Source organism: Mastigoproctus giganteus, chromosome 2, assembly GCF_048544385.1.
Source record: "Mastigoproctus giganteus isolate SK-2022 chromosome 2, ASM4854438v1, whole genome shotgun sequence".
Taxonomy (NCBI): domain Eukaryota; kingdom Metazoa; phylum Arthropoda; class Arachnida; order Uropygi; family Thelyphonidae; genus Mastigoproctus; species Mastigoproctus giganteus.
The window spans coordinates 23,304,257-23,328,915 of record NC_143576.1 but is presented as its reverse complement, the minus strand read 5'-3'; the positions used below and the strand labels follow the sequence as shown (position 1 = coordinate 23,328,915).

General features: G+C 37.0%; 1 protein-coding gene across 1 annotated transcript in view; it reads right to left on the bottom strand.

Moving 5' to 3' along the window:
- Positions 1 to 24,659, bottom strand: part of LOC150089220 (uncharacterized) — a 221,521-nt gene that overhangs the window by 32,855 nt on the left and 164,007 nt on the right. The window contains exons 13-14 of the mRNA XM_090389912.1: positions 18,890 to 19,025; positions 6,120 to 6,219 (exon numbers count right to left, since the gene is read on the bottom strand). Coding sequence (XP_090246038.1) covers positions 6,120 to 6,219; positions 18,890 to 19,025 — 236 coding nt within the window. The remainder of the gene's footprint in view (positions 1 to 6,119; positions 6,220 to 18,889; positions 19,026 to 24,659) is intronic.

The following is a 24,659-nucleotide window of genomic DNA, read 5'->3' as shown; positions in this document are numbered from 1 at the left end:
TGTTACCCATCTATGAACAAATTTAATGGAAGTTTTGTGAAACTCAAACAGTTGTTCTTGACATTTCAAAGGCTTTTTATTGTATTTGGCATAAAGATCTTCTAAATATGCATCCATCTTATGGACAGCCAACTGTTTTTTTTTTTTTTTTTTTTAAATTGTATATCCAATTTTCTCTCTGACCACTCACTGCAGGTGATGGTAAACTGTTCTCTGTCTTCTAACCTCTTCACTAATAATGCTGTTCCCCGGTGTTCCATTCTTTCTCCCACTCTTTTCCTCTTGTATATTAATAACCTTCTTCCATGGACAGGAAATCCTATCCATAATTTTGCTGATGATTGCACATTACATTCCAGTTTGAGAAATCTTTCCCTGCACAAACAGTTTCAACTTCTTGAATATCTGCTATCAATTCCTTAAATCCTGATCTCCAGGTAATTCTCCAGTGGGGCAAGGGTAGCTTAGTTGATTTCAATCCTTCTAAAACTCGGTCCTATCTTAAATCTTACAAAAAGGATTCTTCTGCCCATATGACTATCTTCAAGACTCTCAGATTTCTAGAGAAGATAACATATCTCTATTAAAGATTACCTTGACTTCTACTCTCTCTTTGCATAAGCACATCACAAATATTGGTTCCTCTGCATCTAAAAAACTAAGTTTTCTCTTTTTCTCTTGGCATTACTTTTCTTCTTAACAGCTATTCACTTTGTACAAATCTCAAATCTGTCCTACAATGAAATACTGTTTCCACATCTAGGATGGTGCACCTGAAACCTCTCTTGGGTGTCTAGACTCTATTCAAAAGAGAGCAGTTAGGTTAATTAATGACCTATCTCTTACAAAGTTTTTCCACACTCTGTTTCTGCTGCATGCCTTTTCAATAGATACTTCCATGGGCACTGTTCTACTGAATCAGCTTCTATAATTCCCTCTCTCTTCCAAACTAGTCTGAACACTTGCCGCAACCATTCAGTATCCTTTTATTGTCAAACTTCAAACTTACCGAACCAACTTTTCTTCTTCCTCATTTATTACTTAAAGATTTAATTACCATCAGGGGTAAAGGAAAGGGTTTTTGCTTCTGTAAAGGTGAGTACAGTAGTCTCCGACAGTTTTTAAATTCTGTACTGTGGGATCAACTGACAATGTTACCAACAGTAAATTCCAAGTGGGAAGCATTCAAGGAATTAATTGTGGATGCTACTAAAAGTTTCATACCTATTAAGAAATATTGTTCAAGGTTTAGGCCTAAATGGTTATCTAATGAACTAATGAGACTCGTAACAAAGAAGAAAAATGCATGGGATGCATATAAATTATCAAGCGACTCAGAAGCCTATGGCAGATATAAGCTAGTCTGTAAATCAGGTCACAAAGGAGGTTAGGCAGGCGAAGGCAGATTACGAGAAATCCTTAGCAAAAGATGCTAAGAAAAACAGCAAGGATTTCTTTACTTATATAAACTCTAAAAGAAAGGGGATGAATCTGATTGGTCCACTTGACATCGATGGTTCGACTGTTGATGATCCTGCTCAGATAGCAAACAAACTGAATGAGTATTTTGCATCTACATTCACACATGAGGAATTATTAAGTTTTGAAAATGGCAGAAGGTTATCAAATTGTAGCAGGATACTTAATGATTTTGTAATAACTGAAAGCAAAGTGGAGGAGAAATTGTTGAAGTTAAACATAAAAAAAGCACCTGGGGTGGATGGGATCTATCCAGTTATATTAAAGGAGTCGGCAAAGCAACTAAGCAAACCCTTAGCCATAATTATGAGAGCATCCTTGGACTCAGGGGAGGTTCCCACTGACTGGAGATGTGCAAATATATCCCCAATTCACAAAGGGGGATCGAAGGGTGACACGAGTAATTACAGACCAGTTGGTTTAACTTCTGTTCCGGGTAAAATAACGGAGTCACTGGTTAAAGATGCATTGCAGGATTATCTAGACAAGACTGCGGCAATAATTCAGACACAGCATGGGTTTGTTAAGGGAAAGTCTTGTCTGACAAATTTGATAGGATATTATGATGTGGTTACAAAGGAACTGGATGCAAAAAATAATTTTGATATCATATATCTGGATTTCAGGAAAGCTTTTGACACTGTTGTGCATGGAAGACTATGCAACTTAAGGGTAAGTTGCTACAATGGATAAAAGGATGGTTAAGTGAGAGAAGACAGAGGGTGGTAATCAATGGGTGCTGCTCTTCGTGGACTAATGTTATTAGTGGAGTCCCACAGGGTTCGGTGTTAGGTCCACTGTTGTTTTGTATATTTATCAATGATATTGATGAAGGTATATCAGGCTTAATGTCGAAGTTTGCAGATGATACAAAGGCTGGCAGGGTTGTTAATGACAGTAATGGCAGTGTGCTACTGCAACAGGATCTAGATAATTTGGGCAGATGGGCTAAGAAGTGGCAACTGAAGTTTAACCTTGACAAATGCAAAGTACTGCATATGGGTAGAAGTAACCCCAGAGAAACGTACCAACTGTGTGGTACTACACTTAAGGTGGTAGAAAATGAAAAAGACCTGGGAGTAATTGTGCAGTCAGATATGAAGTTTTCTGAGCAATGCAGACAGGCTGCCAGGGCAGGGCAGGTCATGGGGTTTTGTCAATGATATATAGGAATTTTGCTAGCAGGGAGAAGGAGGTGATTGTCCCTCTGTATAAGGCAATGGTCAGGCCACGCCTTGAATACTGCGTACAGGTGTGGAGGCCTCATTTTAGGAAGGATGTAGATTTACTTGAGCTTGTACAGAGAAGGGCAACAAGATTGGTGAGGGGAATGAAGGGATCCTCTTACCAAGAGAGTCTTAAGTTCTGCAAATTGCAGTGGCTGGAGACTAGGCACCTGCACGGTGATCTGATTGAGGTGTATAAGGCCTTGAATGGGTTGAGCACGCTGAATTCTGATGGGATCCTTCCACTTGTTCAGATTACGAACCTAAGGGGGCATAAATTCAAATTAAGAAAAGACAGATGTAGAATAGATGTGCGGAAATTTGCCTTTAGCCAGCGGGTGGTTAATTGCTGGAACAAACTTCCATCTGTCATTGTGGAAGTTGACTTCTTAAATAAATTTAAGGAGGAACTGGACAGGCATTTGGAGGGAATGGTGTGATTTTTTTTGGCTGATGCTGCATAAGCTTATACACTTGCTTTCTTGCATCACATACCACTACTACTATTCCTTCAACTTGCATTTTCTGGAACAATTTCCCTTCACATGCATTTCCTTAAAATTATAATCTACAGAAATTCAAGTATAATGTCAACAAGTATCTTCTCTCATCTTCTCAACTTCCAACCTATGCATGCATGGTACTAAGTATAGGGTGATTCTAAATTATTGTCGGGGTTTCCGTGGCCTATAATTTTCAAACCGGAAACAACAAAATAAAACTGCTTACGGAATATGAAAGTGTAACTCAAAAAGTTTTATTTGGCAACAAGGTACTCGCCACATTGATGTCTGGAAGATATTGACAGCATTACTTCAAAATGGTGACTGTTCAAGAGAAGGCAATGTGCATACTTTGGTTTTTCAAAACAAAGTCCGTTATCACAATGCAACGTCGTTACAGAACTCAGTATGGAAAAGATCCACCTTCAAGTAATGCTATCCAATGTTGGTTAATGCAATTTCAAGAGACTGGTAGTTTCTGAGCCAAAAAAGAGCGGGAAGACCGAGCACTTCACAGGAAGACGTTGATCGAATCCACGAAGCATTTTCTCAAAGCCCACAAAAATCAACTAGACTAGCTTCTTTGCAGTTAGATATACCGCAAATGACTGTCTGCAGGGTTTTTTTATAACTGCCTTCACGTCGATGCCTACAAATTGCAGATTCTGCAGGCTTTAAAGCCAAACGATAAACCCCGCCATTTCCAATTTTCCCAAGACATTTAGCGTCGAAGCTGATAAAAATTACCTTCAGAGATGGACATTTAGTGATGAAGCGATGTTTTACATAACAGAAAGGGTAAATCGTCTTAACTGCAGAATTTGGGGATCAGAAAACCCTCATGCCATTCGAGAATTCGAAAGAGATAGTCCAAAGGTCAATGTCTGGTATGCTTTGTCACGTTTGGAAGTTTTGGGGCCCTTTTTCTTTTTGGAAAAAAACAGTGACAGCGGTGACCTATCTGGACATGTTACAGCTGTAGCTGTTACCCCAGTGGAAAATCATCAGCCAAATGTGGTGTTCCAGCAAGATGGTGCACCGCCACATTGGGCTCTTATTGTCCGAGAATTATTTGACATGCATTTTCCTTGGGGCTGGGTTGAGTGTGGTGGACTGATTCCATGGCCTCCGTGCTCATCCGATCTTAAGCTGCTTGATTTCTTCCTGTGGGGATACGTGAAGGACATTGCATACAGGACCCTTGTAACCTCCCTCGATGAACTGAAGCTCAGAATTGTTTCTACGATCGAAGCAGTTACACCGCAAATGCTGGAGAACACGGAGGGAAATTGAATATCGCTTGGACATCTTACGTGCCACGAAAGGTACGCATGTTGAAGTTGTTTGGCGTTCTGTAGTACTGATTCTACAGGTAATAAAACTTTTTGAGTTACACTTTCATATTCCCTAAGCAGTTTTATTTTGTTGTTTACAGTTTGAAAATTATAGGCCACGGAAACCCCGACAATAATTTTGAATCACCCTGTACTATAGATTCCAACACTTTTTGTTTTTGGGGTTTTCATAAAAAAAGTAAAATCATTTTACTGTCCCATCAAAGGCTTTCAGACTCCAATAGGATCCCCTCTAAGTACCAAGTTATTACCATGCTCTGTGGTAACAACTAGGTACTTAGAGGGGATCCAAACATTCGAAATAGCCTTTCCTCATAAGTCAGTATCTTTCATCATAGGGACATGTCAGACACCTTTGAAGATCCAAATACATTCTCACTGATGTACCATAAAATGGAATACAACCTCTGTCTCAACAAGGATGCATGTGATAAATTGATAAATTATTAGTAATACACCAAGGATCCTCCTCGCTGCCTATCAACATGAAGAATAATTTTACAGACTGGTATGGCCAAAAATTGTTTTACAATTACTACTCACATCACACGAATTCACAACTGCTTTATAATTATCATAGTTTGAATTTAGCATTATTAAACCTGTTTGTGGTTGGAGATTTTACATAGAATGATTTTATGTTGATTTATAAAAAGACAGTTTTAACTATGGATAACTTTTAGCAGTATTTTGTCATTTTCCCTTTGCTTCCTACTACCTCATACTATATAGAATTGAGCATTAGTTCTGAATCAAGCATGTTCTTGTCATTTAGACTATGTTATAAAATGACAAGCATGTTCTTGTCATTTAATATAACCTTGTTACTTCTAACAAGTAACAAGGTTATATTAAAAAAAATAAAAAACATACCAAATATCAATAACTGTTATGGAATCTTATAATAGAAAAGATATGTAGGAATACTGTGCTCAGTATTATTTTCTAAATTTTTTCCTCCCTTTCAGAAATGATACATTGGAATAAAATTCAAAATTAACTAAGAGTGAGGAAAAAGAATATTTGAAGTGGTTTATAAATTTACTTGTATCTCATGAGGGATACATTTATAAATTTTCCAGTTCTAAATAAAATATCAGTATGTGGATCCTAGAAGGAGCCTGGAAGAAAGTTTTCAAATAATGATGCATGAAACTTATGAGGCTTGTTTTTCTATTTTAAAAATGGTATAATGACTGTGGCATGTACCATGTTTTAAAGTAACACTTAAAAGCAACTAATTTCAAAAGAAAATTTAACTTATGAAACAGAACCTGAGCCATGGATGTCATAGGTCCTGCCAAATTACAGACCACACTCAAGTGTTTAATTTGTCTATGTATTATGTCAAATTTGTAGTTCACAAAACGTAAACTAGCATTGTTATGATAATTTCACCACATTTTCTCAGATTATTTTTATTTGCTGAAAGAATTATTCATATAAAAGAAATACCTTATTTCTTCAAAATTATTGATTGCATTTATTTTCACAACTGAACTGATAAATCAACAGTACACATTATTTATCACTGATATAATTAACACACTTCATACCTGTTGGTATTTTTTGTCAGTTTTGGTCGTAGGTTTTTTATTACAGAAAAATAAGAACGCATCTTATCCATGCTCCAAACTGGATGATGATCATTATTCACTAAGGAATTATAAAAATTACAATATAGTTCATTATACAGAAATAAATAAATGCAACAATAATGTTATTAACTAATCATAACTATGTTGTAAACTGACTTTTCTTATAGATAAAACCAAAGTAAAGGGCTGCTAAATTAATTTCACATTAAATATTCATAACTAACAGTACTTTAAGATTTATATATCTTGTAACGAATGGGCCTGGTGTACTGGGGTCCATGGTTAAGAAAAAATATATATACAATGATAACTCAGTTTAATATAATATAATAAAATATATAATAAGTAGCAGTAGCTTTCAAGACTAACGAGTCTCTTTTTCAACTGATTTAAATACAACGGATAAGTGCAATGAGCTAAGATTGAGGCACGTTATTCATTTTCTATTGTTGTTGCACGGATGTGCGCTGTTTTACTCCAGTGTTTATCCAGCATTTTTTTTTTTTTTTTATTTATATATCTTGTCATACCATAAGTGTTTTTTTTATTTATTTTTTTATTTATAGGTCTGTCTGTACACAAAACACTTCTGTGCTAATTTGGATAGACTTAATCTTTGGACAAAAAAAAAAAAGAAGAAGAAAAAAAAAAAAAAATATATATATATATATATATTTTTTTTGGTTGTTGTTGGCGCATAGGCTTCTGTGGCCATAATGCACCTCCCAAGGTTTTTGCAGTACTTTGATCCAAACCCGAGGCGGGAATCGAACCCACGACCTTTGGGTTGTCAGGCAGGCACTTTACCCACCCAGCTGGCCCGGTCGGCATACATATATATATATATATATATACACACACACACACACACACACACACACACACACACACACACACACACACACACACACACTGGTATTCAAAGAAAGTGCATCACCCCCTTAAAATTGTAATTGTAGTCCAAATAACGTAAGTATATGGCAATATTTCTTACAGATTGCATCAAATAAGCTTGACGTGCGTAGGTGATGACGTAATATTGCATCAGCTGTTACTTTCAGCTATATAAGCACGCTCTGCAAGAGTTGCAGTCATTCCTTGTTTGTGTCAGGATAGCAAGTTATGTGCAGTTGATGCCACAAAGAAAGAGTGCTATTGTTGCTTTACGTGAGGAAGGATGTTCTTCCCATCATATTGCTTATAGAGTGTCTTGTAATTAGTCAACAGTGAGTAGATTTCTTTCCAAACTCAAGAATACTGGTTCTACTGATAGGAAAAAAGGAACCGGAATCAAACAAGTCTCTACGCCAAAGCAGGACTGCATTTTGAAGCGCTTGTGCCTTAAAAACCATAAAGCTTCTTCATCTGAGTTTAAAAGAGAATGGGAAGAACATACAGGAGTTGTAGCAAGTGCAGTAACAGTTAGAAGATGCCTCTTCAAAAATGGACTTGTAGCCTGTTGTCCTAAGAATCACACAAAAAATGAAAGAGGCCCGATTAATTTGGTGTAAGGAGTATGTCAAATGGACCCCCGAGCAGCGGAAGTCAGTTATTTTCTCAGATGAGAAAAAAATTCAACCTGCATGGCTCTGATGGGAGACAAATGATTCGCCGTAGACGTAGTAAAGAATACCATCCACACTGTATGTGTCTACAGTGAAATTCCCTACCAGCCAAATAATATGGGGGTGCATTTCATATCATGGAGTAGGTCACCTGCAGTTTATAAAAGGTTCCGTAAATGCCAATGGCTACCTAGCTATATTGGAAGGCAAATTGCTGCCAACCATTAGAGACCATTTCAACCTGCCAAGTAACTGCATCTTTCAGGACAACTCTGCTCCTTGTCATTGGGCAAAAAGTGTAAGTAGGCACTTCTGTAGTTACTTTAGCTTCATTCTGCATTAGAGGTTCCACAGTAATGTGTTTACATTTGTTACAGGCAAAAAAATGGTTGGAAGAACAGTCCATTACAACTGTTAGCTGGCCAGGAAACAGCCCGGCCTGAATCCTATAGAGAACTGTTGGTACCGTGTGGAATCTGCAGTTGCCAGAAAGAAACCAAAAACCCTTCATGAACTTGAGGAAGCCATAATTCGTGTTTGGAACCACAAACTATCAGTTGATTTTCTTCAGAAATTGATCTTGTCAATGCCTCGATGGTGCTACTGCTGTCACCGGGGCCAGAGGCGATTCAACTAAATATTAGTTTGCACCTAGTGAACTTTTCGTTTTGTTTTCCATTTAAAATGATAAACTGAAGCAAATTGAGGCCTTCTGATAACATTTCAGCCATAATTGTGTTTACCAAAACTGTTGTATAAAGGTTGCAAATGCTCATTTTGGAATATTTTGAGAGCACCTGTCAAATATTACTTAACTTTGCCTTAACTATTAATGAATATCTTTTGTTTATATTTCTGTTTGCGATGTTAGTCATTAATGTAACATACCATTGCAAAAAAGGGTTAGAAATGTGAAATTCTTAGGTGATGCACCTTCTTTGAACACGTGCGTGCGTGTGTGTGTGTGTGTGTGTGTGTTTTTATTTTTTTATTTTTAAATGAAAACTAAACACGAAAGTATTAGAACCTGTAGTCCTTGGGGTGTGCATGAATTGAAGGCTGAGAAGACAGAAGATATACATGTTGATATAAGACTTGAATATCTGCAGATTTTAATTTTCAGGAAAGATGAAGAGAGAGAGTTATAGATGCCATTTCAGAAGAACAGTGTACATGGAAGTATCTATAGAAAAGGTGTGCAGCAGAAATAGAATGTTTATGAGACAGAGTGCAGAGAATTTGTAAGAGATGACTTATTAATTAACCTCACTGCACTCTTTTGAATGGAGTCTACAAGGCTGAGAGAGGTTTTGGGTGCACCCTCTAGATGTGGGAACAATATACCATGGTAGGGCAGATTTCAGATTTGTACAGAGTGAGTGGTTGTTCAGAAAAAAAGTAACACCAAAAGCAAACGATTAAGCATAGGTACAGAAGACCCTTTTTGCAAGATATAAGTCAGGGTTGAGTTTTAGAAGGATTGAAATTAACTAAGTTATCTTTGCCTCACTGAAGAAATACCTAGAGATCAGCATTTAAGGAATTAGTGGATATCTTAGAAGACAAAGCTGTTTGTGCAGGGCAAAAGTTTCTGAAACTGGAAGGTGGAATGCAATGAACAATAATCAGCAGAAAAATTGATAGGATTTACAGTCAATGGAAGTAGTTCATTAATACAGGAACTCCCTGACTTACGTAAGGGTTGCGTTCCACGGAACGCTACATAAGTCGGAATTTCCCCCATGCTTGTGCTCGCTGAATTGATTGAATCAAAAAAAGAAATGTTCAACAGACATGTAAATAGAATTATTTATTATATTTATTCAATTTTTTATCTCATGCACAGGAAAAATTACAAAAGTGTGCAATTTTAAAAAAAATTTCAAAATTATAAAATTTCAAAAAAAGAGAGGCATAACTTCAGTAAGTTTTACCTCTCGAGCACCGTTGCCAGGATCGATGTCTTCAGCTGATAAGTACATCGCTGCGAAGGTTGAGGGCTGTGGATATTTAGAAGTGGTCAGCCGTTCAACCTTACGAAAGAACCTTACAACAAGAGTGGGAGAAAGAACTGAACCTTGGGGAACACTATCATTAGTGGAGAAGTTATAAGATAGAGAGATATCTACCATCACCTGCAGTGAGCAGTTGGAAAGAAAGGTGAATACCCAATTACAAAAAACAGTCAGTAATCCATAAGATGGGTTACTTCTTTTTTAGAAGACCTTTATGTTAAACATGGAATGTCAAGAGAAACTTCTTGAGTTTCACCAAACTTTACCACTGAATGTATCCATAAATGAGTAACATAAGACAATATATAACCAGTGGACTGACACTAATGCAATTTATACTGGCGATCACTGACCACATGGAAAGTTTCAAAATAGTTTAGGAGTTGATAATTAACAAATTTTTCCATTACTTTAAAAATAAGAGTTAAGTGCAATGGGATGATAATTGCATGGGAGAGATTTGTCGCCCTTTTTCAGGGACTGGCTGGATATCAGAAAATTTCCAGGCAGAAGGAAAAACACCAGTGGAATAAGAAATTTTAAAAATGCAATACAAATGGGAATAAGCTCAGAGCATATGTTTTGCTCCTGAGCTTACAAGTGTAGAATTACCATCAGGAAATAACTTTCTTGGTATCAAGATTGTTCAAAATTCTTCTGACATTCTTTTAGTATTAATAATATTAGTAGTGGCAAATTCTTCCATGAGCATTGCACGACTTTCACCTTTCTCAAGCCTCTTGCATATTTCCATCTTCTGCTTGAGGGTAAGGACTACACGTTTATGCTTACTTGCTACCTGTTTCGGCATACTAGGGGTTGAAAGAGAACGGCATACTAGGGGTTGAATTTGAATAACAATAAATCAACCAGTATATTTACACAGTGATTTGTCGGGAGTGAGATACGTTGTTTTGTTTGGTAGTTATTGGCGCATCGGCTTCTGTGGCCATAGTGCACCTCCCAAGGTTTTTTGCAGTACTTTGATCCAAGCCCGAGGCGGGATTCAAACCCACGACCTTTGGGTTGCCAGGCAGGCGCTTTACCCACCCGGCTAGCCCGGTCGGCGGAGTGAGATACAAACGTGTGATAAGGGACGCGCGTGTGCATACTCATAGTGCAAAGGGGCGTGCCAAGTTTGAATCATTTTATCTAGAAATTAATGTATCATTTTAATTTTTTAACTGCCTACTATTTCCAAGATTTTTTTGCCGGTTGCTTGAATTCTGGTTAACAGAGATTCTACTGTATATCTATTGGTCTATAAATCTGCCCCTATGCTAATACTGACACCCAAAATAATCAATATAGGAACTAAATAATGTTGTTTAATCGAAACCAATTTTTGAGGTAAGGCATAAATGGTCCCAAGAAAAAAATTTAATTTTTAATTCTTCTCTAATTCTTTTAAATACTTTTTAATGGTTTTTCCTTTAATTTTTTATGATTAATAATATTTAATGACTTACTGAAAAGATATTTTAGATATGCCTTTGAAAATTTATTATTTATGAGCTTATGGTATAGCCCTTTGATATTGCATATTCTGATTTCAGTACTGTTACAAATGGAAGCTACCCTCATGCACTGGGAAAGAATAACACTGGAATAGACTTAAAAAAAAAAAAAAAAAAAAAAACTGAAATAATTTATGAAGACTGTGAGAATTGTTTTAAAGCTGCTGTTGAAATGTAAGGAATACTGGATCTCACCATGGTGCCCATAAAACCACAAGACAAAACTCATGCTTCATGAGAGAAAAGAAATGGAGATGCCAGGGCTTTTCTGGAGATAAACCAATGTTTCCTTTGCTTCAACCTTCCATTTAAACAAAGTTCTCATATTGCAGCAAGTGGTGAGTCATATACCATCTTGTACTGCCTCGTGTCTCAGGGGTCAGTAATTTCCTTTTTGCAGTGTGAATGCACACGCCTCTACCCTTTACATTAGTTCATATTTGTGTTTAGCTCCAGCAAAAAATGGCATAGTATTTTCAGATGTTTCATATGGAAGACATATTCAGGATTACTAATCTCAACTCCCTATCCTCCTTCATCCAGTTCACATTAGAATTAGAGTCGAACAACACCCTTTCCTTCCTGGATGTCTTGGTGAAGCACGTGGGCTCACATCTGGAAACTTCGGTATACCGAAAGCCCATGTGCTCTGGCCAATTTACAAACTACAGGTCAGCACATGCCCCCTGCCACCTGTTCAGTACTGTACACGCACTACTCTCTGGAGCCATTCCAGCTCCATGGAAGCCAGGTGCAATGAAGTTTCCAAGAGCTGACCTCACCAACTGTGGCTACACTACCCACATCTTGGACAGATGCGACCTACAAGCCTGTGAGCTTGCCACACGTCCAAGATCCGCTCCATAGCAACGAGATAACATCTACCATTTACATCCCATATTACCTAGGCATTTCAGATTGCATTTCTAAGATCTTACGCAGGTACCACATAAAGTGCCTGCAACTTCCTGGTAGACGTTTCCGATCTCTTGTCTTGGGGGTGAAGACACCTGCCCCCCCCTCTCTTTTATGCAGCGGTGCTATATACTACACCACATACTATGATTGTGACAGCTGCTATGTGGAGGAAACTGCCAGAAGGTTCCAGGACTGCATCACATAACATGAAAGAGCCATTAGACTAGGTGTCTCTACACACTCTGCAGTCGCAAAACATTTTTGGTTGATGCAACACAACCTCGATCTCAGTCACGATACTGAGGTGGTTGACCAATCCGGCCACTACTATCAACAACTGCAGTTAGAATCACTAAACATATCTGGTTGTCACAAAGTTTTAAACTGCAATAGAGGTATAGTTGTATTTCTTATCCATGGAACCCAGTGCCAAAGGCCTCTTCTATTTTAGAATTACTAATAGTGCCAGCAAAGTGAAAGTGCAAGCTGAGGATCTGGTTGTTGCAGATCTCAAAGTGCTTAGTTCTTTCTGAATAATTCTACAATTTAAATCATGATCTTGCAAAACAACAAATAACACAATATTAAAATATTATATATTAAACGAATCCTTCTAATTAAAGTTTTCCTCCTACAAGCTAGTGTCAGTGCAATTATTCTATCTGCACCAACCAAAAACCAATAAATTAATAAATAAAATATATAATAATAATATTAAAAATAAAAACAAAAAACTACCTATGGATTTCCCTCTTTACATATCCAGCTGACTTCTGAATTTACCCAAGCTGTCAACCTCGTTACCCATAGAGGTAATTATATTATAGTAACTAATAACATGTGGGCTAAAAGAAAAGTTCCCAAAATCCAATCTCTAAACTTTTTTTTCCTGTAATTTGAATTTTTTGCTCCTAGTTGTGGAATCATTTATAACAGCAAAAATTTTACCTGCATATATTTTATTGTCTCCTCTCAGGACATTATAGACATCAAATGTGTTCTCTTTAAGGTGGCGCCTCCGTAGCCAGGTGGGCAGGAGCACACGCTTCTTGATTAGACCGGGGTTCGAGCCCGTGCCCACCAAATACGGAGAATGCGGAAAGGTCAGGGAATGACCACCGCATATACCCGGAGCAATATGGCCTTAGTTGCTAATGCTCCTAAAAAACAAATAACAAAACAAAAACAACAAAAAAACTCTCTAAGGTGTCCGACTGCCAAGTTCTGTGACCTAGATATCTGAAGTACTGTGATTGAATATCTCAAAATGCAAGTTGCCAGCCTCTGAATCCTTTCAAGAAGCTCAATGTCTTCTTGTAAGTGCAGTTTTACATTTGCCTTAGAGTGGGATTATGACTTAACTATCTCTGCAAACAAAATGTTTTGATAAATCGATAGGATGCCATCAGCATTTAATTTAAATGATACTTCTTGGCTAAATGCATTACCCATGCATAAACAAATTCCTTCAGCTTTTATTTTATACAATGCATTGAAAGCCTTAAAGGCAATAAATAAACAAAACAGGTGTCTAGTTCCCAGATACTGCTATTTACAGAAAGCAAGTCATTCTTGGCAAAATTACCCTTTCGTGCCCTTGCCTAATCATGCTATGCCCTTTGAAGAGGTCCTAAAAGTTCCATATTGGAAAGATTTCCATCAACCATCACTGATAGGATTCAAAACTAGATCACTTCATTTCTTTCTTTCTACTTTTTGTGATATTTTAGATTAAGTTATGGGGTGGATCCTATTTTTGGCATTATGTGAATAATATGCAATTGGATGGCATAATGCAAGCCATTCAATTGCATATGAGCTGCTGTGTTCTCAGTGACTAGATGTGCTTTATATAAAGCATATTTTCATTTTAAAAAATATTTAAAAATATACATTTGCATTGAAAAATTGATTATTTATAGTTTTTTCCACTATAAGGTAAAACAGAGGATGATTAATTACAAAATGAATAATTTTAAGAAATTCTTGCCTATTTCATAGTTATTCAGAGACTGCTAGGAGTCATTGCAGAACAAGTAAATACATGAGTAGCTAATGTATTTACTTGTTCCGCAGAGATTCAATTCTCCCTGTAACTAAGAATAAGAACAGCTGCACGTATACTTGTGTGTACACCAATGCTAGCAGTGTAGTGAATAAATTTGATGAATTTGAGGTGCTGGTCAAAACTTCAAAGGCAGACATAGGTGGGATATCAGAGATGTGGTGTCACACAGATATAAGGAATGCAGAATTGGAATTTGGAGAGTACAATGTGTACAGGAGTTATAGACAAGACAGGAAGGGAGAAGGGGTTATGCTATTAGTTAAGAAACAAAATCTAAGGAAGTGTATCCAGTTGACAAGGACGAACAGTGCAGTGTTGAGTCAGTGGGTGTGACATAAGCACTTGGAAAGCAAAATTGAGATTAGGAGTGTGCTATAGGCTTTGACTCTGATGAGGATAGTGAACAGCTGTACAGAGAAATAGAGTGGGCTAGTAAATCTGATTGTCTTATAATAGGGAATTTTAATTTCCCAGATATTGACTGAAACTTGTGGGATGGTCATTTGTGCACTAGCAAGGCTTTTGTTGATTTATTGGATGATTGTTTTCTACAGCAGTATGTTTGGGAGGCAACCAGAGAGAGTAGTACTCTTGATTTGATTATCTTCATGTATTACGAATCTGAAGATAAAGGAACCACTAAGTGGCAAGATGTTACCAACAGCAAATTTTAAATGGTAAGCATTCAAAAAATTAATCCTGGAAGCTTCTAGGCTTTTCATACCAACTAAGAAATATTGTTCAAGGTTTAGGCCTAAATGGATGTCAGATGAACTATAGAGACGTGGCAGAGAAGAAAAATGCATGGGACACATATAAATTAACAGTTGACACAGAAGCCCATGGAAGATATAAGCTGGCCTGTAATCAAGTCACAAAGGAGGTCAGGCAGGCAAAGGCAGATTACAAGAAATCATTGGCAAAGGATGCAAAGAAAAACGCAGAGTTCTTTACTTATATGTAAACTCTAGAAGGAAGGGGATGAATCAGATTGGTCCAACTGATATCGATGGTTCTACTGTTGATGATTCTGCTCAGGTAGCTAACAAACTAAATGAGTACTTTGGCCCTGCATTTACACATTTGGAGTTATTCAGGAAGGGGAATAGCAGAGGTGTATTAAACTATGGTAGAGAGTTAAATGATTTTTTAACAACTGAGAGCAAAGTGGAGGAGAAATTGTTGAAGATAAACATAAGAAAGGCACCTGGGGTGGATGGGATCTATCCAGTTATATTAAAGAAAGCAGAAAAGGAAGTAAGAAAACCCTTGGCCATAATTATGAGAGCTTCCTTGGACTCAGGGGAGGTACCCATGGACTGGAGATGTGCAAATGTGACCCCAATTCACAAAGGAGGATCAAAGGGCGGCACAAGTAATTACAGACCTGTTAGTTTAACTTCTGTTCCAGGGAAATTAATGGAGGCACTAGTTAAAGAAGCACTGCAGGATCATCTAGACAAGACTTCTGTTATAGCTCGGACACAGCAGGGGTTTGTTAAGGGGAAGCCTTGTCTGACCAATTTGATTGGATACAAAGAATAATTTTGATCTTAGAAAGGCTTTAGATACTGTTGCACATGGAAGACTGCTGCTGCTCAAATTAGAGCAGTGTGGCAGTGTGGCATTGGAGGCAAATTGCTGTTACTGATAAAGGGATGGTTGAGTGGGAGAAGACTGTTAATCAATGGCCACTGATCTTCATGAAATAATGTTATTAGTGGAGTCCCCCAGGGTTCAGTGTTGGGTCCATTGTTATTTTCTGTATTTGTTAATGATATTGATGATGGTATATCAGGCTTAATGTCCAAATTTGTAGACAATACAAAGGTCAGAAGGTTGTTAATGACAGTACACTGCTGCAACAGGATCTAGAAAATTTGAGCGGATGGGCTGAGAGGTGGCAACTGAAATTTAACATTGACAAAGGTAAAGTACTGCATGTGGAAAGCAGTAACCCCAGAGTATGAACTGTGTGGTACTACACTGACAGTGGTAGAGAATGAAAAGGACCTGGGGGTAATTGTGCAGGCAGATATTAAGTTTTCTGAGCAGTGCAGACAGTGTGCAAGAGTAGCTCATGGTGTCTTGTCAATGAAATATATATGAATTTTGATAGCAGGGATAAGGAGGTGATTATCACCTTGTATAAAGCAGTGGTCAGGCCACACCTTGAATATTGCATACAGGTCTGGAGACCTCATTGTAGGAAAGATGTAGAGCTTCTAGAACGAGTACAGGGAAGGGCAACAAGATTAGTGAATGGAAGAAGTGGTTGCTCTTATGAAGAAAGGCTTAAGATTTGCAAATTACAGTGTCTGGTGACTAGGTGCCTGTGAGGTGAGGTGATCTGACTGAGGTGTATAAGGCTTTGAATGGTTTGAGCAAGCTCAATGCTGATGCGATTCTTCCTCTTGCCCAGATTAATCACCTGAGGGAACATAAATTCAAATGGAGGAAAGACAGTTGTAGAATAGATGTGCGAAGGTTTGATTTAGCCAGCATGTGGTTGATTGTTGGAACAAACTTCCATCTGTCATTGTAGAAGTTAACAGCTTAAATAAATTCAAGGCAGAACTAGACAAACATTTGGAGCGAATGGATGGGTGAAATGGGAAGGGTTTTTTTTTTTTTTTTTTTTTGGCTGATGCTGTATAAGCTTGCTTTCTTGCATCATATATATGTGCCTCTACCAATGCTATTGGAATGTAACGATTTATGCAAGGAAATGTCTGCAATTAGAAGTGATATTGTTATTTGGTTTTTAGGAGCATTAGCAACTAAGGCCATATTGCTCCATGATATGCGGTGGTCATTCCCTGACCTTTCCGCATCCTCCGTATTTGGTGGTGACGGGCTCGAACCCCGGTCTAATCAAGAAGCATGTGCTACGCACTGCTGCTCCTTCCCACCTGGCTACGGAGGCGCCGCAATTAGAAGTGAAATAGCATGCCCAGTCAAGGATTAAAGATTTTTTCTATGAATTAGTAAAAATAGATTATGTACAATACAGTAAACTCTTTAAAATCCAGCACCTTGGAGATTGAAAGACCCTGGATTTTACAATTTTCTGGATTTTCAAGAGTTATACCTCATGGTAGCACAGTTTTGGAGAAGCATATTTCAATAAATATTAAACACAAACAACTAAAGTTACATCTGTACATATTCATAATGACCACCTATTTCTGAAGGCTGCAGTATTTAAACAGAATGGATAATGCAATGGTCTTAATTCTCACAGCAGAATAAACTTGCCTTTTTAAAAAGTTGTCCTGGTTATTGTGCTATTTTCATCAGATAGCTTTAGATAATATTCTTAGAAAACTGATTTCATATACTGCACATCTAATGATGGTCTAATTAGTCCTGAATTAGACAATCTTTTGGCATCTATCTATTTTAAAAAACAGAGAGTGGTAATCAATGGATGCTTCTCTTCATGCAGTCCCCTTGAGTTTGGTGTTGGGTCCATTGCTGTTTTCAAAATTTTTCAATGATATTGATGAAGATATATCAGACCTAATGTCCAACATTGCAGACAATATGAAGGTTGGTTGGCAGGGTTGTTAATGACAGTAATGACAGTATACTACTGAAACAGGATCTAGAAAAGTTGGGCAGATGGGCTGAGAGGTGGCAACTTAAGTTTAACATTGAGAAATGCAAAGTACTGCATATAGAACTAACCCCAGAGTAACGTACCAACTGTGAAGTACTACACTCAGGGTAGTAGAGGGTGAAAAAGACCTGGGGATAACTGTGCAGAGAGATATGAAGTTTTCTGAGCAGTGCAGACAGGTTGCCAAATGTCTTGTCAATGATATATAGGAATTTTGCTAACAGGGATAAGGAGGTGATTATCCTTTTTGTATAATGCAATGGTCAGACCACACCTTGAGTACTGCATACAGGTCTGGAAGCCTCATTTTAGGAAGGATGTAGAGCTGCTGGAATAAGATTGGTTAAGGGAACAAAGGGTTTCTCTTACCAAAAAAGGCTAAGTTCTGAAAATTGCAGTCTGGAGACTAGGCAAATGTGGAGTGGTCTAATTGAGGTGTATAAGGTTTTGAATGGTTTGATCAAGCTCAATGCTGATAGGATTCTTCCTCTTGCTCAAATTACGGACCTGAGGTGTAAATCCAAATTGAGGAAAGACAGTTGTAAAATAGACGTGGGGAAAATTTCCCTTAGCTAGCGGGTGGTTGATTGCTGGAACAAACTTCCATCCGTCATTTTGGAAGTTGATAGTTTAAATAAATTCAAAGAAACTTTTGGAGTGAATGGATGGGTGAAATGTTTTTTTTTTTTTTTTTTGGCTGATGCTGTAAATTTGCTTTCTTGCACCATATGCCTTTACTAATGCTAAAAGTAGTGCAATAGCATGGTAACTTGTTGCAAAGGCAAGTTTGTTCTGGTGTGACTATTAAGACTTATGTATTATTATGAATATATATTCATTGATATGAGTGCTGAACTGCTTTCTTAACATTTCCAAATTGTAAATTTTTTTTAATAAAAAAAAAAAAAAAAAAAAACATATTTTAAAAAATATCAGATTGTTAAATGCAAGATTTTCAAGAGTTTACTGTATTTCAATTCTGTAAAAGCATTAATGATAATAACTAATTAACTACATAATTACAAAGAGGTTCTTGTCCATCCAGAATATATGATGATACCATTCTATCCCATTCTTCATTTCTTGAGTCTAAGAGTACTATTACCAAATCAAAGCGACTCAGCAATGGACTAGCTATAGCCACATTGATTGAGAGAGACTGCAATGAAAAATTTCTAATTTAAAATCAACAACACATACAAGAAGCATATTTTAAGAATATTATATCAAAAACAGTCCAGCAATTAATAAAAGCAAAAATAATATGATAATGAGAATAAAAAAAAATAAAGTGATATTATACAGCATCAGGTAGGAAAAAAAACACCTCACTTGTACAAAGGGTACTAGGAAAGTTTTGCAATACAGCTTTGTTTATTTAATTTTTTCAAAGTAATTTCCTCTACATTCAATACACCTCTCCATCCTCCGAAACCAATCTTTAAACCAGTTCTGCCAAGTTTCACTAGGGAGTAAAGCACACTCGTTGTCCCAAGCCCGTAGAAGGTCCTCATCACTGGAAAACCGCCTCCCTTTTAGCTTCATTTTCACATGCGGGAACAGTGCAAAGTCGCAGGGAGCAAGGTCTGGACTGTAGGGAGGGTGCTCGAGAAGTTTCAGTCCTGTCGTGGTCAAATATTCGGTGCAGGCTTTGGCGCGGTGAGCTGGAGCATTATCGTGATGGAGGTACCAGGTGTCCATTCTTGACTTTGGCCGCAGGTTCTTCATAGATCCAATGACTTTAGGCAGGCATTGTTCAGTATACCACTTAGCTGTGACTGTCTTCTGCGTGTCCAAAACGACACGTTCCACAATTCCACTCGATTTGAAAAATACAGCTATCATTTTCTTCTTTACAGATCGGGATTTTCTGACAATTACGGGTGTGTCGTCATCATCAAAGACCCAAACTTTGTTTTGAGCCTTGGTCGGCAGATCGTAATAGTACAGCCAAGTCTCGTCACCTGTCACGATGTTGTTCACATACCGAGATTGTCCCTTATCAAACTTTTTTAACATCTCCCGGCACCAAGTCAGTTGATGCGGCACCCAGAGAGAACAAAGTTTCTTCACGTGCAAATGATCTTGCAGAATCGAACGAATTGCTGGTGCATTTAGGCCCAAAGTATCCTCTATCTGTTGGTAGGTCACTCGCCTGTTTTCGTCAAGCATTTTCCTCACAGCAGTAACGCTTTCCTCCGTAACTGACGTTCGTGGCCTTCCCGGCCTCTCAGAATCCTCCAGAGTGAAATTTCCCCTTTGGAATTCTCTATACCACCTGAATATCATTGTACGATGTGGACAATCATCATCTAGTGCAAGAGTCATTTCTTCTAAGCACTGGTCTATGGTTAAACCACGCACGAAATTATACCGCAAAACTGTCCTTATCTCATTTCGTGACCACGATGCCATCGCAAGCACTTTACACTCTCACTACTAATGAATAACTGAGCCCATTGACTTGGCGCGGCGGCTACTATGCACGTATGAACATGTCTCAACATGCAGCAACAAGCAGCTTCCTGTGATTCATTGTTGCGTCATATTGCAAAACTTTCCTAGTACAGTCTGTCCTCGTATAGCACGATAGTTGCGTTCCTAGAAATCCTCGTGCAATGCAAAATCGTGCAATATAAACAACAGGCCCTATGGGAAAAGTGGGGTTAGGTGCCGACCACCCAAGATTGAACACACATTTGGAACCAAAACATTACCAAACACAATAAATAATCGGGTAATTTTAATCGTTATAAAATACTTACGTATTTTATAACGATTAAAATACGTAATAAAAATAATATTATATTATAATAAAGTATTTTTAGTATTTTTTAATACTAAAAAAGTATTTTTTACGAATAAAATACGTATTTTATTCGTAAAAAATTTATTATATTAAATAAAATAGTCGTAATAAAATACTTACGTATTTTATAATACGTAAGTATAAATTATAATACGTAAGTCGTAATAAAATATTGCTAATGCTTTTTCTTCTATCGTAAGCAGACTTGCTTTTTGTTTGATTTTCTATCCAAACAGATGACAGCCGTTCCATCTCTTCCAATTCTTGGGTCTTAATCTAATGGATTTTAATTACACTTTGAGTTGTTCCCGCTATGAAAGTTGTTTTTATTTTCTCCGCATTCTTTGTAATTCTCGGCGTTGCCTCATTTAGGCCTGTAGCACGTGCAATATCACATGGTCTTTCATTTCGCTCAAAGCGTTTCACAATTTCATATTTTTTCTCTATTGACAGAAGCGGACTGGCCATAAACCGTAGTATGAGGCCACTATAAATTTTCCCGGGTAAGAATTTTTGACCCAGTCCGCCTCTGTTTATCGTTGTTGCTTTTCTTTTTTCTCTCTGAATCTGCAGTGTCTTCACCAGGACGCTTCCTTTTCACACCTTTTAAGTATTTTACTAATTTTTAGGGAATAAAGCGCAATTACAAAACGAGGAGGCACGCTTGATACACATAAACAAAGCTGCGCGCGTGTAGCAACTGAATAAAGAACACCGTAAAGGCCGAGATACACTATTAATTAACACCTCGCATTTTACTAAAGCACATTTTTGGAGGTTACTACCATAAAACAATAAAAACAATTTCCAGTTGCGTTTCTGCTAGTGGAATCTGTTATAAACTGGTAGTAAACTCCATCTAATTGCATTTGCGATTATATCGATAGCTGGAATTGTGTTGGTTTTTACATTATTATGGTGAAATGTGTTTCCCCTTCACTGATATAAAACACATAAATACATTTTCAGAATCTTCTTCATTCCTATCGTGTTGCGTTCGGTTGGGGTGATTCCGCGTTCGACTGCCATTTCTTGTAAACACAAAGGCGAATCGTGCATAAGCGAATTCGGTTCATGTTATATAAGATAACGTTCCCCTATTTATAAATCGTGTATGATCGAATTCATGTAATGCAAACACGTGTTATACGAGGACCGACTGTACCCTTTGTACATTTCTTCTAATGGTTTATGTAATCCTTCCTGAAATTTATTCTATCCCCTTCTACAACACCAGATGGCAATTTATTCCAACAATCAATTACTCTCTGGAAGAAAAGAAATTTTCGTACTCTCCTGTATCCTGAAACCACCCTTTTTAAATTTATTTTCCCTTATTACATTATATGAGAAAGAGTAAGGATGCTATCAGCATTTAGTTTACTCAGTCTCTTTGCAGGAGCCTAGTTGCTTTTCTCTGCACTTGTTCCAACAAACTGCCGTGGTCCCCTTGAACTTCTGTTTAATTCAAGCACTGTTGATTCAGGCTGTTACAGCTTTGATGCCTTAGCAGAAGGAGACTGATTACTAATATGGCATCTGATTATTCCCAGTTGGAACTTGCTCATCTCAACATCCCAACCAATCTACTGCATTTTGAAATCTGTTTACTTTTAGAGTGAAAACAGTTACTTTTATACCCATTTCTAATGCTTGCATGGGGGATATTTTGACCCACCCACCCACCATGACTGACAGGATTCAAAACCAGATCACTCCATTTCTTTCTACTAGTAGTGAAGTTGTAGAATAAATTATGAAGATTCCTCTTTTGACAATGGGGTGGAACCTATTTTTGGCATTATGCCAATAACGTACACAATGCATTATTGGCACAATGCATGCAATCTAATTGCTCGTAAACCACTATGTTCTAATTTAATTAGAACACAGTGGCTTTAATGAGACACAGTTTTTTGTTGTTTTTTTTTTTTTTATATTAATTTAACGCTTTAAATTTTTTTATTAAATCCCAAGCATGTCCAGATACTTCTAGAAATACAGAATGTGTGTGTGTAATATAGAAATATTTTTAAATACTATTGGCTCTTGAATTTTCAAGTTCATAAAACTGTTGAGTGCACATATTTCTGCTTATACATTAAATAAATATTAACCTTTTTCAGAGTATATAAGTATATATTGATTTTTTCATATGAAGGACCTAAGAAGTAAGAACTTATAACTTATAATGTGTGATCAATAAGGTTGGGGACTGTCTTTGTATATGGAAATTGTGGCTTCAAGAGAGAGTTGCAACTTGTATCATATTTAGTGACTGATCTAGACATAATACATGAATCACCCATTCATCTGGAATTACACTGAGTTAGCATGTTGAATAGATAGTGTTTTATGCATTTCATCACATTTTAAAACAAATTGCTTTACTGAACAGTAAATTTGCATCAAATTTTGTTTCAAATTAGTGAAAAGTCAACAGAACCACAAGAAATGTTATTAAAAGCTTTTCATGATGATTTGCATTATTTGAAGACTTTTCAGTGATTTACAAAGTTAAAAGAAGGCTGCCTGTCTGTCTGTCAAAGATGATCCTCGTTCTGGCTACCTTCAAATTCAAAAACCAACAATTCAATAGCTTGAATTGTTGGATTTGGTCAGAAGTGATCAACGTTCAACTATCTGCAAAGTTTCTAGTGAAATTGGTTTTTCTTATGGGATATGTCAAATAATTTTAATAAAAGATTTGGGAATGCAATGTGTTTCAGCCAAGTTTGTATCTCATATCCTCACTAATGATCAGAGGGGAGAGGGAAGAAACATGCTGCTGTTGCACCACACTCTGTTTCTTCCACTGTCCCTGGTAGCAAGCTGTGGTTGTACGGCTGAGACTTAGAAAAAAAAGGCCCTGTCCTGTCAACAGAACACTCCATCTTCTCCAAGGTCCAAAAAAAGCAAAACAATCTCAATTAAATTCGAAGATAATACTTATCATATTTTTTGACTCACAGGGGATATTTCATTATGAATTTGTTCTTCATGATAAAACACAGGAATACTACAAAACAGTTCCAAAGTGGACTTCAGGGAATTAGCATTTGCAGCGTGACGTGACAATAGGTGCCACTGCACACCCAGTGCTTTTCATTCAATAATTTCTTGTAAAGCAGTCAATCTCTGTAGTCTCCCATACACACTAAATTTATCTCCCTATGATTTTTTTTTTTTTTTGCTTCCCAAACAAAACCCCTTGAAAGGCCAACAACTGAGGAAACTCTTCAAGGCTAACACAGAATTATTAGCTATTCCAAAAGAAGCCTAATGAAATTGGTGTATACTGTGACAAGGAAACTATTTTAAAGGCGGTCCATCCAGACAGCAGTATGATTCACAAATATCAAGTTAACCCCAAATGTTTTGATCACACCACATATATATACATTTTGAACATTCATTCACTACAGTATAAACAAATTACATCTGTATATAAAGATAAAATCTCTTCACACCTTATAGAGATAGGCAGTCATCTATCAATTACAGTTATAAATAATAATATCCAATTTATATTTATGGTAGTTTCAAAATTTGACATGGGAGACCCTATTAACAAGATATGAGATGATGTGGGTTTACACAAACTAAAATCAAAGAAATTCTCTGAAATTTGATGAGACTGAATCAAATACATATATAAACACAGGATATTACAGTAAAAAAATAATAAATAATGATAAGTTTTTCTTTTATGATTTTTTAGCTGTTTATAAAATTCTGATTTTATTTTTAATGATAACCGCCCTATTGTTTGGTTATACTATTAAAATAATTAACGATGATGGAGGCATAACAGGTGTCTGTGTGTAAAAGTGCTCCATGTACTTTTTTGTATGTAACTATAAATTCAATCTTTAAAATGTAAATCATAAAGACTAGATAATACTGGGAACTCTTCAGACCAAGAGCTACTGACTGAGGATAAATGGGCCTGTTGTACTGGAATCCATAGGATAACAAATAATT